The following is a 12587-nucleotide window of genomic DNA, read 5'->3' as shown; positions in this document are numbered from 1 at the left end:
AATATCATATCATCAACTCAGTAGGTTCAAGTATTATTTTTTACTCTCAATACCTTTTCTTGTCATAGAATAACTTTTTAATAGCCACTTTTTTTAAGCTTGCAGCATCCTTTCAAATCTCTCCTGAGAGTTATTAAGATTCTTTTAAATATTTCTTCCTTTGTGCTGTTTATTTTCCAGACGTTTCTGGTAATCCTTAGCTTATTCGTTTTAATGAAAGAATTATGTTGAGTAAAATAGTGATTTGGCATGAATTTCCTTTGTACTTGTGTCTTTCTCCTTGTGGGCCTCTCCCTGAATAACTGACAGCAGGCTCTAAGATTTTAGGACAGATTTATAGCACACATAGGCTGGCATCAAGGAAGCACGTTATTATAACTGTTGTTAAAATAAAGATTTTGGGCCTGTGCAAAATCTTTTGGGCCTAGTGCACTTTCCTCCTTTTTCTAGTGCACTTTCCTCCTTTTCCCCCCAGCAGAGTGGTTGTGTAGAGTTCTGCTCTGCTTGTCTCTTGAGATCTAGCATCTGTAACAGAAACTCTGCCATCTCTGATGATCCCCTTGTAGAACTTGATAATGTTCAAAATCAGTCTGTTCCATCCAACAATATTTCTCTGGCATAAAGACCATGAAAAGAGTACTTCTCTGCTGATTTTAACAAAGCCATTTTTAATATTGTATTTGACTAACAGAGAATTTGGCAGTTGATTACTTTTATATAACATTTCAATGTTCTAACTTTATTAATAACAGTTATTAGGACTATAAATATAGACAAAAGAGTGACTTGGTAGCAGAGGTTAAAATGGGCTTAAAAACAGGATTGGCCAAAAGAATGATCAAAAAGCAGTTAAAAACTCAAGGCTTTGGAAATGTTTGAATTACCTACTCCAGCAATTATACCTGGATGAACAACACAATTAAAACCTAAAAGGGGGGCTTCCCTGGTGGCACAGTGGTTAAGAATCTGCCTGCCAATGCAGGGGACACGGGGCCGAGCCCTGGTCTGGGAAGATCCCACATGCCGCGGAGCAACTAAGCCCGTGAGCCACAACTACTGAGCCTGCGCGTCTGGAGCCTGTGCTCCGCAACAAGAGAGGCCGCGACAGTGAGAGGCCCGTGCACCGCGATGAAGAGCGGCCCCCGCTAGCTGCAACTGGAGAAAGCCCTCGCACAGAAACGAAGACCCAACACAGCCATAAAAAAATAAATAAATTTCTATTAAAAAAAAAATTCTACTGCAAAATATACTACAAAATCATTTAAAAAAAAAAAAAAAAACCTAAAAGGGCCAGAGCCTTCCTAATCAGGAAGAAGTGACTGAGAGGTAAAGCTGTGCTTTTCATGGAGAGGTCGAGAGTTGGAGTCTGGCACCTGTGAAGGATGGGATGCTAGTGAGCCACCTCCCACTTTGGGCTGAAACCTTAAAGGACTGTACCTTGGAGTGTGGGTACAGTTTGCACTTGAGGTGATCTAGAAAACCTCAAGCCTTTGTTTTGGCCTACCAGTGCCCACAGGTGCCTGGCAGAAGCAAGCAGAAGTCTTCTCTGGTACAAGATAACACTATCCTATTCCTCAAGTTACTTTTACAAATAAATTTTCAAATACAACCCTAGTTAAGAAATAAAAGATAATGAAGCACATAAAGAGACAAGCCAACACAAGCCAAAAGTAGCAGATACAACAAAAAGAAAACTCTGGAACTCTAAATATCAGACAAGTGCTATGAAACAAATACGCTTATTATGTTTATGGGATAAAAGCCAAGCTTGAAAAATTCAGCCAAGTAACACTAAATTCTACAATTGAAAAATACAATAAATTAAGAACTCAGTGGATGAGGCTTAAAACAGATTAGACCAAAGGAAATTAATAAACTGGAAGATAGGCCAGAAGAAACGATCCAGAGACCAAAAAAAGGGGAAAATATAGAAAAACAGATATATACCGTTAATTGATATACATTTAATTGAGGTCCCAGAGGAAGATGAGAGTAAGAATGAAGCAGAGGCAATATTTACAGGCCTCATGGCTGAGAACTGACAGATGACATCACTATACAATATTCAGGAAGCTCAGTGAAACCCACATGGGATAAGTAAAAAGAAATCTACATCCAGTAACATCCTTGTGAGGCTTCAGAAAACAACAAAGAGAAGACTGTGAATTCAGCCAGAGCAAAAAGATTTCCTTTAAAGGAATAATTGTTAGGCCAACTGACTTCTCAACAGCAACAAGATGCCAAAAGACAGTGGAGTGACCTGTGTGAGTGGCTTCTACAAAATACTTGTGAAGCTAGAGCTCATTACACAGTGAAAAGCCCCTTCAAGGATTAAAACAAAATGAAGATATTTTCAGAAGAGGAAAAAAAGAGGATTCACCATCTGCGGACATGTAAGAAAGGAAAGTAAATTCTAAAGAGTATTCCTTAGGCAAAAGACAAGTAATCCCAGCTAGAAGCTCAGAGATGTAGGAAAGAATGAAGAGCAAAGAAAGTTGTGAATATTTGAGTTAAACAAAAGGAACATTTTATGTGTAGGGCAAAAACAATAATGACATGTGGGATTTTGAAAGATATAGAGACAAAATTAAAAGGCACAATAATAATAGCTTATCGGTTACATAGAGTTAAACTGTTAGGAGAAACTTCCATTGTCTGGCAGGAGGGCAAACAAAAAATTAGCATGAAACTTTGATCAGAATGCATGTTATAAATTTTAAGATAACCACTAGAAGACTAGAAGAGCTTCCAAACTATGATAAGAGAATATTAGGGGAGGAAATGAAATGATTTTTTTTTTAAATCCAAAAGGCAAGAAAGAATAGGAAAGGGAATATGGAATAGACAAACGTAAGAAGACAATAGATTTTGCCCCAGACATTCAATTAACTACATTAAATGTAGATAGAACGAATACTCACCTTAAAAAAAAAATTATCTAGAGGATGGATTAAAATAATGAAGCTATTAACCACCGTGATCCTCTTCCCATCCCTGAGTAACTGAGTTACCATACTTCCCCACTCTGGCCAAAGACTGCTGGGATACTCTTTGAATAGTGTGAAACCCTGAATAGGGTTTGCCATATTCATGCTCATAGCAAGCAATTTTTTAAGTTCCTAACTCTTACATATGAGAAACACTCAAAGGGATTTTAAGGAAAATCCCTTATATGAACAGTTTATTTCATAAAAGAAACTAAATAGACAAACAGAAAAAAGCAGTTTAGGAAAAAACAGATTATGTGGGGAAATGGAATGTTAAAAAAAAACTATCGGACTTCCCTGGTGGCGCAGTGGTTAAGAATCCGCCGGCCAACGCAGGGGACATGGGTTCGAGCCCTGGTCCGGGAAGATCCCACATGCCACGGAGCAACTAAGCCCGTGTGCCACAACTACTGAGCCTGCGCTCTAGAGCCCGCGAGCCACAACTACTGAAGCCCGTGCACCTAGAGCCTGTGCTCCTCAACAAGAGAAACCACCACAATGAGAAGCCCACGCACCACAACAAAGAGTAGTCCCCGCTCGCCGCAACTAGAGAAAGCCCATGTGCAGCAACGAAGACCCAACGCAGCCAAAAATAAAAAAAAAAAAATATAAATAAATAAATAAATTTATCTTTAAAAAAAAAAAAAAAAAAAACTATCAATATCCTCATGGAGACAAATATTCCAGACACAAGACAGAATTTTATTTTTAAAAAATTAGAAAACAAAAATGAGCTCTGGAAAATGAAAAGTTTGGTAGAAGGATTATAAAAAGTTGAAGAAGTCATCTGGAAATAGAGCAAAGATCAGAGGATGGAAAATAAAGAAAATTAGAGGACTAGTTCAGGAGGTACAATATCAGAAAGTAGAAATTTCAGGGAGAGAGAACAGAAGAGTCGAGGGAAGGAAATTATCAAAGACTTCATGAACATTTCCCCAAATTGCAAGACCCAAATTTCCAGATAGGAAGGGCCCACCTACCAAGTGCCAAATATGGTGGGCGAAAGTAATGCACCTCAAGGCACACATTGTGAAATTACAGAACATTAGGTACAAAAAAAGATGCTACATACTTCCAGTGATGCAACAAAAAGATAATTGTTGAAAAAGGATCTGGAGTCAAATTGGCAGCAGACTTCTCACCAACAATGCTGGAAGCTGTGAGGTATTGAAATAATGCCTCACAATTCTGAAGAAAAATTATTTCCAAACTAGAATTTTAAACCCAGACAAACTATCAAATAAATTGGAAGGTAGTAAAAATGTGTGTGTGTGTGTGTGTGTGTGTGTGTTGGGGTGCTGGCGGGGGCTCTTCAAAAATGCAGGATTTCCAGAAATGTGTCTCCTATGAACTGTTTTTCAGAAAACTACTGGAGAATATATCCTACCCAAAAAAGGGAGTAACAAAAATACTAGGAAGAAGAGAGATTTAGCAAATGGACTCAACTTAGAAGCAAAGGGAATCCCCATGAAGATGAAGAGAGTTTCCAGGATGATAGCTCCGTATCTGGAATGGAGAGCAACCAAGCCAGATTGGAGTTTCAGCAGAGATTTATTCTCGAGGATGAAATTAGAGAAATGTGAAATAGCTGAAATTACTAGATGATTTAGACAACTAAACGAATAAGTGTCTCAGCATGAAATAATTTTAAGTACCGAAAAATCAAAGGAAAAAGCAGGACAATAACCTTAGGGAAAACAAAAAGGCAGAAGAGGAAAAAGTTAGGATATAATGTTAATACACGGCTCAGCTGTGAAGAGCACTTATGAAGTCATAATAACATAAACACTGAACACTGATTCAACCAAAATTATGCTCTAACTATATTGGTAAGAGGGCTGGAAATGTGCAAGAAAGCTAAATACTTATTTCCAACAGGAAGGAGTCGGTGATCTCCAGAACTAAAAGTCAATCAGAAGAAATAGAAGCAAGCTGTGAGAGAGAGAAATACTAAAATAATCAGCTAAAAGAATTAAAAGTAGTTACTTCTGTAGAGCAAGAAATGGAGGATTAGAGATGGACTGGGAATTGATTTTTTTAAGTCAGTATCAACATTTTTTTTTAATATTTATTTATGTATTTTTGGCTGCGTTGGGTCTTAGTTGCAGCGCACGGGCTCTTCCTTGTGGCACATGGCTTTCTCTCTAGTTGTGGCGCATGGGCTCAGTAGTTGCGGTGCACGGGCCTAGTTGCCCCACAGAATGTGGGATCTTAGTTCCCCAACCAGGGATCAAACCTCCATCCCCTGCATGCATTGGAAGGCGGATTCTTAACCACTAGACCACCAGTGAAGTCCTGGGAATTTATGTTTTTGTAACAACTGTTGATGAATTGTATGCATTTGTAATTTTGATAAATGTGAAAACTAAATTGAGAAAAGCCATTTGATATTTCTAAAATTATTTCTTCTAATAAGTAAGAATTATAACAGTTAAAGATCACTTAATTTTAGTGCTCAGATTTCTGTTTTCTCTTGACTGCTTCATTTTTTGAAGGGGCTGTTTGGGGTAGGGGTGGGTTACCATTAATTTGCTTTAAATCGAGGAACTTATTTGGCTACTTTCATAATTGGAAGTGACCTTACTAAGTAAACTATTTAAAATGTATTCCAGGTGTGGCTTTAGCTGTTATTCTCTGTAACACCCGGCATATTAGTGACCATGTTTTCCTAGAAGCTGCAAAGGTAAATGTTTTAAATATTGTTTGGTTATTTTATAAAGGATGAATTATAAAGCTGAATGGATCTTAAAAACAGAGAGAGAATGGGTTAAATCTGCCTTATGAGTGGAAAGGAAGTTACTTATCCGTTGCTTTTTTGATTTACCTTCTACTTTTGCATAAAATTAATTTATCATTTTTCCAGTGTTTGATTGTAAGCTATGAATCTTTTCATATTTACTGTACTTGTATTATACATATCTGAAAGTAACATAATTGTGACAGCATAGATAAAATGTCTTTAAATCTGATTTTTAAAAAAGTCTTTAAATCTGGTTATTTCTTTACTGTTCAGTGGCAAACGGTTTTAATTTCTGCAGTGGTTTAAGTGTATTCCTGCTAGAAATAAGGAAAACATGTTACCTGTATTATTCTCTGCTCCCCCAACCGTTTCCCCATTTTATTAGTCCTTATTATTCTGTTATTTAAGCAGACAAAAGTGAAATTCTTTTTTTTTCTCTTCAGGCTCTGACAAGTCAATTGACGGATAAAGAGCTAGCTCAGGGGAGACTTTACCCGCCACTTGCTAATATCCAGGAAGTTTCTATTAACATTGCTATTAAAGTAAGTAATAATTTATACCTCTTCACATAAATTTTAATGGTGTTTTCTTTTTTTTTTTTTTTTTTTTTTTTAATGGTGTTTTCTTCATGCAAGTAACACAAGTTCATTAGAGAAAAATCAGAAACATTTAGAGGGTGCAAAGAAGAAATTTTAGGTTGCTCATATTCTTACTACAGAATATAACTCGCATTTGTTGCCTTCTGTTGTTTTTTCTTCCCAAACACATAATAAAAATGCACACACATGCAGTCACCTGTGCCTGTTTTTAAAATTGGTTTCTCACTGCAGTTTTTTCCACTTAATATATTGTAAGCCTTTCCTCAGGTAAATCAATAATAATTCTCATGATCACTAATGCTTCATGGAATTCTCTTTGTTGTTATAGTTTACTTAACCATTTCTCTATTTTGGGGGACATTTAAGCATCTTTCGTTTCGTTAGAGATAATATTGTAGTGAACATCCTTAGATAAGTCTTTATGTGCATTTGTGATCGTTTTTTCTTAAGATAAATTTCTAATCCTAAGAACAAAAGGATTAACATGCTAAGGCCTCTGATACACGTTGCCAAATGATTCTTGAGAAAAAAGTATTGATTTACATTGCCCCTGTTAGATATGAGTGTATCTGTTTTCCCATACCTCTGCCAATATTATTTTTTTAAATTTTGCATATCATTTTTATTTAAAACACTGATTTTATTAAACTGAAGAATTTTTTTTGTTTTTATTGAACAATAGTACTCCTTCCATATTTGTCTTCAACTTTCTAACACTGTGCTCTTAAAACATTAAGGGTAATGTTCCTTCTGTTTTGTGTGGTGCAGGTATTTTCCCACTTGTCATTTATTTTAACTTGTTTGACATGCCATTTTCACAAAGTTTTTTAATGGAATGATCTATTTTATAGATTGTTTCCTCACCTCCTATGAATGTTAGTGCTTTCTCCCACTCCAAAATCATAAATATCTACCTGCATTTTCTAATAACTTAAAACTTTTAATCCCTCTGAGATTTTAGTGTGTGATGTGAGACAGAGAAACATTTTTTCCTGAATAGTTAACCAGTTGCCCCAGCACCAACTGATTGGGAATGTTCCTTTTGTTAACATAAAAACCTTGATTTCTTTACTAAGTCTGTTCCTGACCATATTTGCCTATTATTAGGCACTGTTTTAATTTAATAATGTGTACTATTTGATACTACACATTATACATGCTAAAACCATCGTTATGGTTTTTCAGTATTTTCTTGTCTGTTCTGAACTGTTTATTCTTTTGGATGAATTTTTGTATCAGTTTTTTGAATTTAAGGAAAACCCTGCAAACTGTGTATGAAACTATGTCATATTTATAAATTAAGTTGGTGAAATTGAGTCTTTCTGTATTGACTCTTCCCTATTCAATCTCTCTCTCCACTTATTAAGGTTTTTTCCTTCTTTTTTAAGTTTTTCAATATAATTTTGTTGTTTTCTTCATCTAAATGTGGCATGTCTCCTATTATTTTCCTAGATATTCAGAAATTTTGTTATCCTTTAAAATAACGTTTTTTTCTTTCCATGTATATGTCCTCACCGGTCATTTCTAATATATAGTGAAGGTATTAATATTTATGAATTTATTTGATAACAGGTTTCTTTGTTGAACAATCCTAATTCTTTTCATAGTTTCTCAGTTAATTCTTTTGGAATTGTTGAGTTGTGAATCATCTGCAAATAAGATTTTTTTTTTTATGTATAGTTCATTTTTCCCTATCTTACTAAATTAGTTGCTACTTAAAATCAGTTTTAAACAATTGGGTTGATAAGGGCATCCTTTTATTTTAATCAGGATTGAAATAAGTATTTTTAAAATATTTTTGAAGAAGTAGGCTTCTATTTGTACTATTTACTAAGATTTTCTTAAATATCAGGATTAGATGTGGAATTTATCAACCACACTTTCAACTTGTGTACTGATGATCATAAGATTTTACCCCTTTGACTAATACTGTTATTGTTACATTATATTAATACTCATAAACTAAGCAAAGATTGGGAATTGGTAAAGGATGATATGTTTAGGAAATAACCAATTCAGTTGATTGTGGAGTCTAAGGTATAGATAGGAAAAAGGCATTAGATAAGATTTGAAGTTATCTTAAGACCAGCTTGTACAGATACACAAACGCCAAACTAAGGAACCAGAATACCTTACTATTGTAAAACAACTGAAGAATTTAGAGCCCAGAATTAGGATGAATAGAGTTCAACTTGAGAATTACAGGATATTACAGGTGGGACAGATTTTGGGAGGTATCAGTTGGTTAGATTACTGGTGTGTCCGCATGAAAGGTAGTACATGGGGAAATAGAAGGAGATCTGTGCTGGGGTTGGTATAGGAGCAGAGCCCCCAGGATCGTCTCTCTTCCCCCTCCTTCTCCGGTGTCCTAAGGCTTTCCTTTTTAGGAGCCAAAGGATCAGGTGAGCAAACAGTGCTGTGTACCTGTCCCCCAGCACTACCCACAGCCACTGAGCAGCCCCATATAGTCACCGGTCACCTCCTACATGCCTACTTGATCAAGGAGGACTCCCTCCGATCTCAGGCCTTGCCCCCAGTCATCTCTGTGGGTACAGATATGTTTCCTACAATAGACTAGACAATACAGTTGACCCTTGAACAATGCGGAAGTTAATGGCCGACCCTCTGCGCAGTCAAAAATCTACATATAGCTTTACTGTTGGCCCTCAGTTTTCCGAGGTTCCGCATCCACAGATTCAACCAACTGGGGATCACGTAGTACATATTTAGTGAAAGAAATTCACATATAAGTGGACCTGCACAGTTCAAACCCGTGTTGTTCAAGGGAATTCTGTCTCAAAATATAGTGAGGTTGAACTCCTAAGACCAAGGACTATCTTTAATAACCATCATTTTTCTTTAAATTTTTCTTTTTGAAAACTGAAATAAACTCTAATAGTAGTCACCATTTGGAATGGGAATTAGAGGAGGAGAAAGACATAATTGTTTGATTTTTTTTTTTTTACCATGTATCACTGCATTGTTTTAAAGTTAAAATTAAACCATAACTTGAGAACTTAACTAGATGACAGGCACCGTGCTACCCTGTGAGGAAGCTCTTCATACTACCCCATCTTACATCAAAACAGAGAGTCAGAGGCTTTATCTTCACCACCAGTCATTGTGTGTGGCTTGCCACGAAGATCAGAAATTCATTCAAGCCAGTTTAGGTGGGAAGTAACCTAGCTTAACTGTTTAGGGTCTGGGACCTAGAATCAGAATGCTTTGGGTTTGAAACAACAGTTCTCACTTTAAATAGCTTGGGCAAGTTACTTAAACTCCTCAAACTTTGGTAGTCTCATGTATAAAATGAGAATAATAATAGCACTTGTCTCCTAGGGTTCTTGGGAGGATTAAATGAGATACCCACGTAAAGCACATAGAACATGCCTGGCACTCAGTGATGGTGGTGGTGAGTTGCCATGTATAGGTTCTAGCCCTAACTTTACTTGACCTTATAGTTCTAGTGTCCAACACCTGATTTATAACAATTTCTATGTCTTTTAATTCAAATTCTAGAGGAAAAACATCTGGCTCACTTTGGGTTAGATTTTCACCCTAGTCCAGTCAGCTATGACTAGGAAGTAGAGTCTCCTACACACGGTCTCAGCAGGGCGGTGGGGAGGGACACAGGCGGGGCAGGCTACCAAGTAGGTCTGCTGGACCAGCACACGGTAGAGCTTAAAATTATTGAAGTATTAAGGAAATGCTGATAATAATTTGGGGGGGGGGACTTTAAAGTCACTTTAAAACATATTGAACTTATGGTGAGACTGCAAATGTTATCTTTTAATAGTTTGTGAATGTCTTGAAGTAAGTCAAAGTAATGTTATTTTTTATTATGAAAAAAATGCCATTCTTCCAAATTCATTACTTTGTGTTTTAATAATACTTTTTCTCTTAAATGGGTTAATACTCAGAGTCTACACAGTAATCTTTTGTATTTTTCAGGTTACAGAATATCTGTATGCTAATAAAATGGCTTTCCGATACCCGGAACCTGAGGACAAGGCCAGATACATTCGAGAAAGAATATGGCGAAGTGAATACGATTCCCTGCTGCCGGATGTGTATGATTGGCCAGAGCCTGCATCACGCCCTCCGCCAACAACGGAATAGAAGCACACCACTGATGAACACTTTCCATGCTTCAGGGACTCCTTTCTTCAGACAAAAAGAGAGGACGTTCTCAAATTTATGGTTTTTTCTGTGTTTTATTCTCCCCTACCACTTTGCTTATTTTTTCCCATGAATCTCCACTTCCGTACAGGGTGGACCTGTTGACTACATTGTTAATGCCCACCTGCACCCTGAAATCAGATGACCATAATGCTTTCATTCTGATTTGTTGCTCATACCACATCAGAGATATTAAAAATGTACTTGTGAATGTCTTCACTTGTGCTCCTGTTCACTCTTGCCAAAGTATTTGCTATTTACTATTATAGCTAATCATCTTCTCTCACCCAGTTCTTTTAGGGCTACTAAAATAGAAATTTACTTCTGTGGATATGAGTACAGAATTTTGGGAAGAAGCCAAATTTAACCAAATTCTAAGGACAAATTGTCAGTATCTAAAAATGTCCTTTTATTTCTGCTTCATTTTACCTTCATGCTCTGAAATTCCTTTTCAGTAGATCTGGAAAAATCTACTCTATTATGTATTTTCTGGGACTAAACTGAGGCTTAACTATAACGTGGGAGAAATGGGAAGTACTGCTGCCTTTAGACAAATAAACTAGTCATTGTTTTCAACAGTGTATAAAAATCTCAGTGTAACTTTTTAAAATAAATATCTTAAATTTAATTGCTTCAATTTTGCTATTTTATTGCCCAACGAGAAATTTAGGTTTGCTTATTATGAAAAACACATATTTTCATTTTCTTCTAGATGATTCTAAAGAAGGGGGTCTAGGATACCTGATGCATGAATTATGGTTTTTGACAGCGTGTGACCTAACCGATTAGCCATATGCTTCACATCTGAATGAGTCATATTTAGACTCATCTGTGAGTCTATACCCTTATTCCAGTAGTGATGCTCTTTATTACTTGAGATAATTTTGGAATGTTCATATGATACATTCCTTTATCATTAGTAGTGACAACTCTTTCTCCATTGAAGATGGATTTAATTGTTTGAAACCACCAAAATTAATTTAGAGCTAAGTGGGAATGAATAAAGTAGGTGTTCAGACCAGTAAGTGTCATTTTTAATCCCAGTAAAATGGGTAATAACTGGCTAGTGAGACCAGTTTTCTTATGTGGCTTACACATTGGAGAGTTCCTAAAGAACAATCCCAAACATTTTGAGAAGTAGTATTGCAATATATGAGCCTAACATAGTTTGCTTTGGGGGAACAAACAAAACTTAAATGCCCATTCTAGAATATTAACTACAAAAAATTATTCATAGCTACATATCAGTGTGCACATTATTTGATATTTCCCTCCACAGTCCTTGATACGTTAGATGTGATATTCTGTAGGGAGATAAAAAGGCTTCATTTTTATGTTCCTGTCTCCTTTTACCTATAGGTAGAGATTGATTCACAATAATTTTGAATATAATTCAGTGTTTTTAAGAATGCTTGAAATAGGATTGCCATTTGGAGTATGGGAAAATGCAGTTGGTTAAATCCACTTAACAGATGAGTAAAGTCAGAGGTATGTTATATCATCAATCTGTTTTGTAAAAAAAGCAATCAGGTCACAATTTGTTTTTTTCAATTAAGGATGAAAGGTTTATGTTTTTCATATTACCTTTGTCAAAACAAAATCATCCACAAAAATATTTTCTGTGAAATCTTGATTTTAGTTTAACATTACAAGTAAAATAATTACAGACCTGTTTTTCACCTAATGCTTATTGAAGACAGGAAAATGTAGAATTAAAGTAATTTTACTAAGATGTTTGCTTATTAAATATGCCTAATACAATATACATGGAAATTAAAAATATTTTAAGGAAAAAAGGCCAAATGGCATATAGCCTGCTTACTTAAATAAGACAGAAATCATATTTATACTTTAGAAGCTACTTATTATGTATTATTTACAAACCAGTATTTTAAGAAGTAACAATTTTTTAGATATTAGTTAAAATGTTTTAGTATATAAGCTAAGAATACAGGCAGGAACTAACTGTCAGCGTGGTGGGAAGGGAGGTGGCATAATGGCAGCAAATTGGAAAAGATATGGACCTTCTATGGAAACTTACCTAGCGAAAAGGTAATTAATTTGAAAAATAGCAATGGACAG

At 35.8% G+C, this 12587-nt stretch overlaps 1 protein-coding gene across 1 annotated transcript in view; it reads left to right on the top strand.

Moving 5' to 3' along the window:
- ME2 (malic enzyme 2) overlaps window positions 1-11133 on the top strand; it is a 64001-nt gene extending 52868 nt beyond the window's left edge. Inside the window, exons 14-16 of the mRNA XM_007197247.2 lie at window positions 5600-5670; window positions 6171-6269; window positions 10278-11133. Coding sequence (XP_007197309.1) covers window positions 5600-5670; window positions 6171-6269; window positions 10278-10445 — 338 coding nt within the window. The 3' untranslated portion in view covers window positions 10446-11133. The remainder of the gene's footprint in view (window positions 1-5599; window positions 5671-6170; window positions 6270-10277) is intronic.
- The last annotated feature ends 1454 nt before the right edge of the window (window positions 11134-12587 follow it).

The sequence above is a fragment of the Balaenoptera acutorostrata genome, chromosome 13 (assembly GCF_949987535.1).
Source record: "Balaenoptera acutorostrata chromosome 13, mBalAcu1.1, whole genome shotgun sequence".
In the NCBI taxonomy this organism is placed as follows: Eukaryota; Metazoa; Chordata; class Mammalia; order Artiodactyla; family Balaenopteridae; genus Balaenoptera; species Balaenoptera acutorostrata.
The sequence above is the reverse complement of the archived record's forward strand: the minus strand, read 5'-3'. Positions and strand labels throughout refer to the sequence as shown.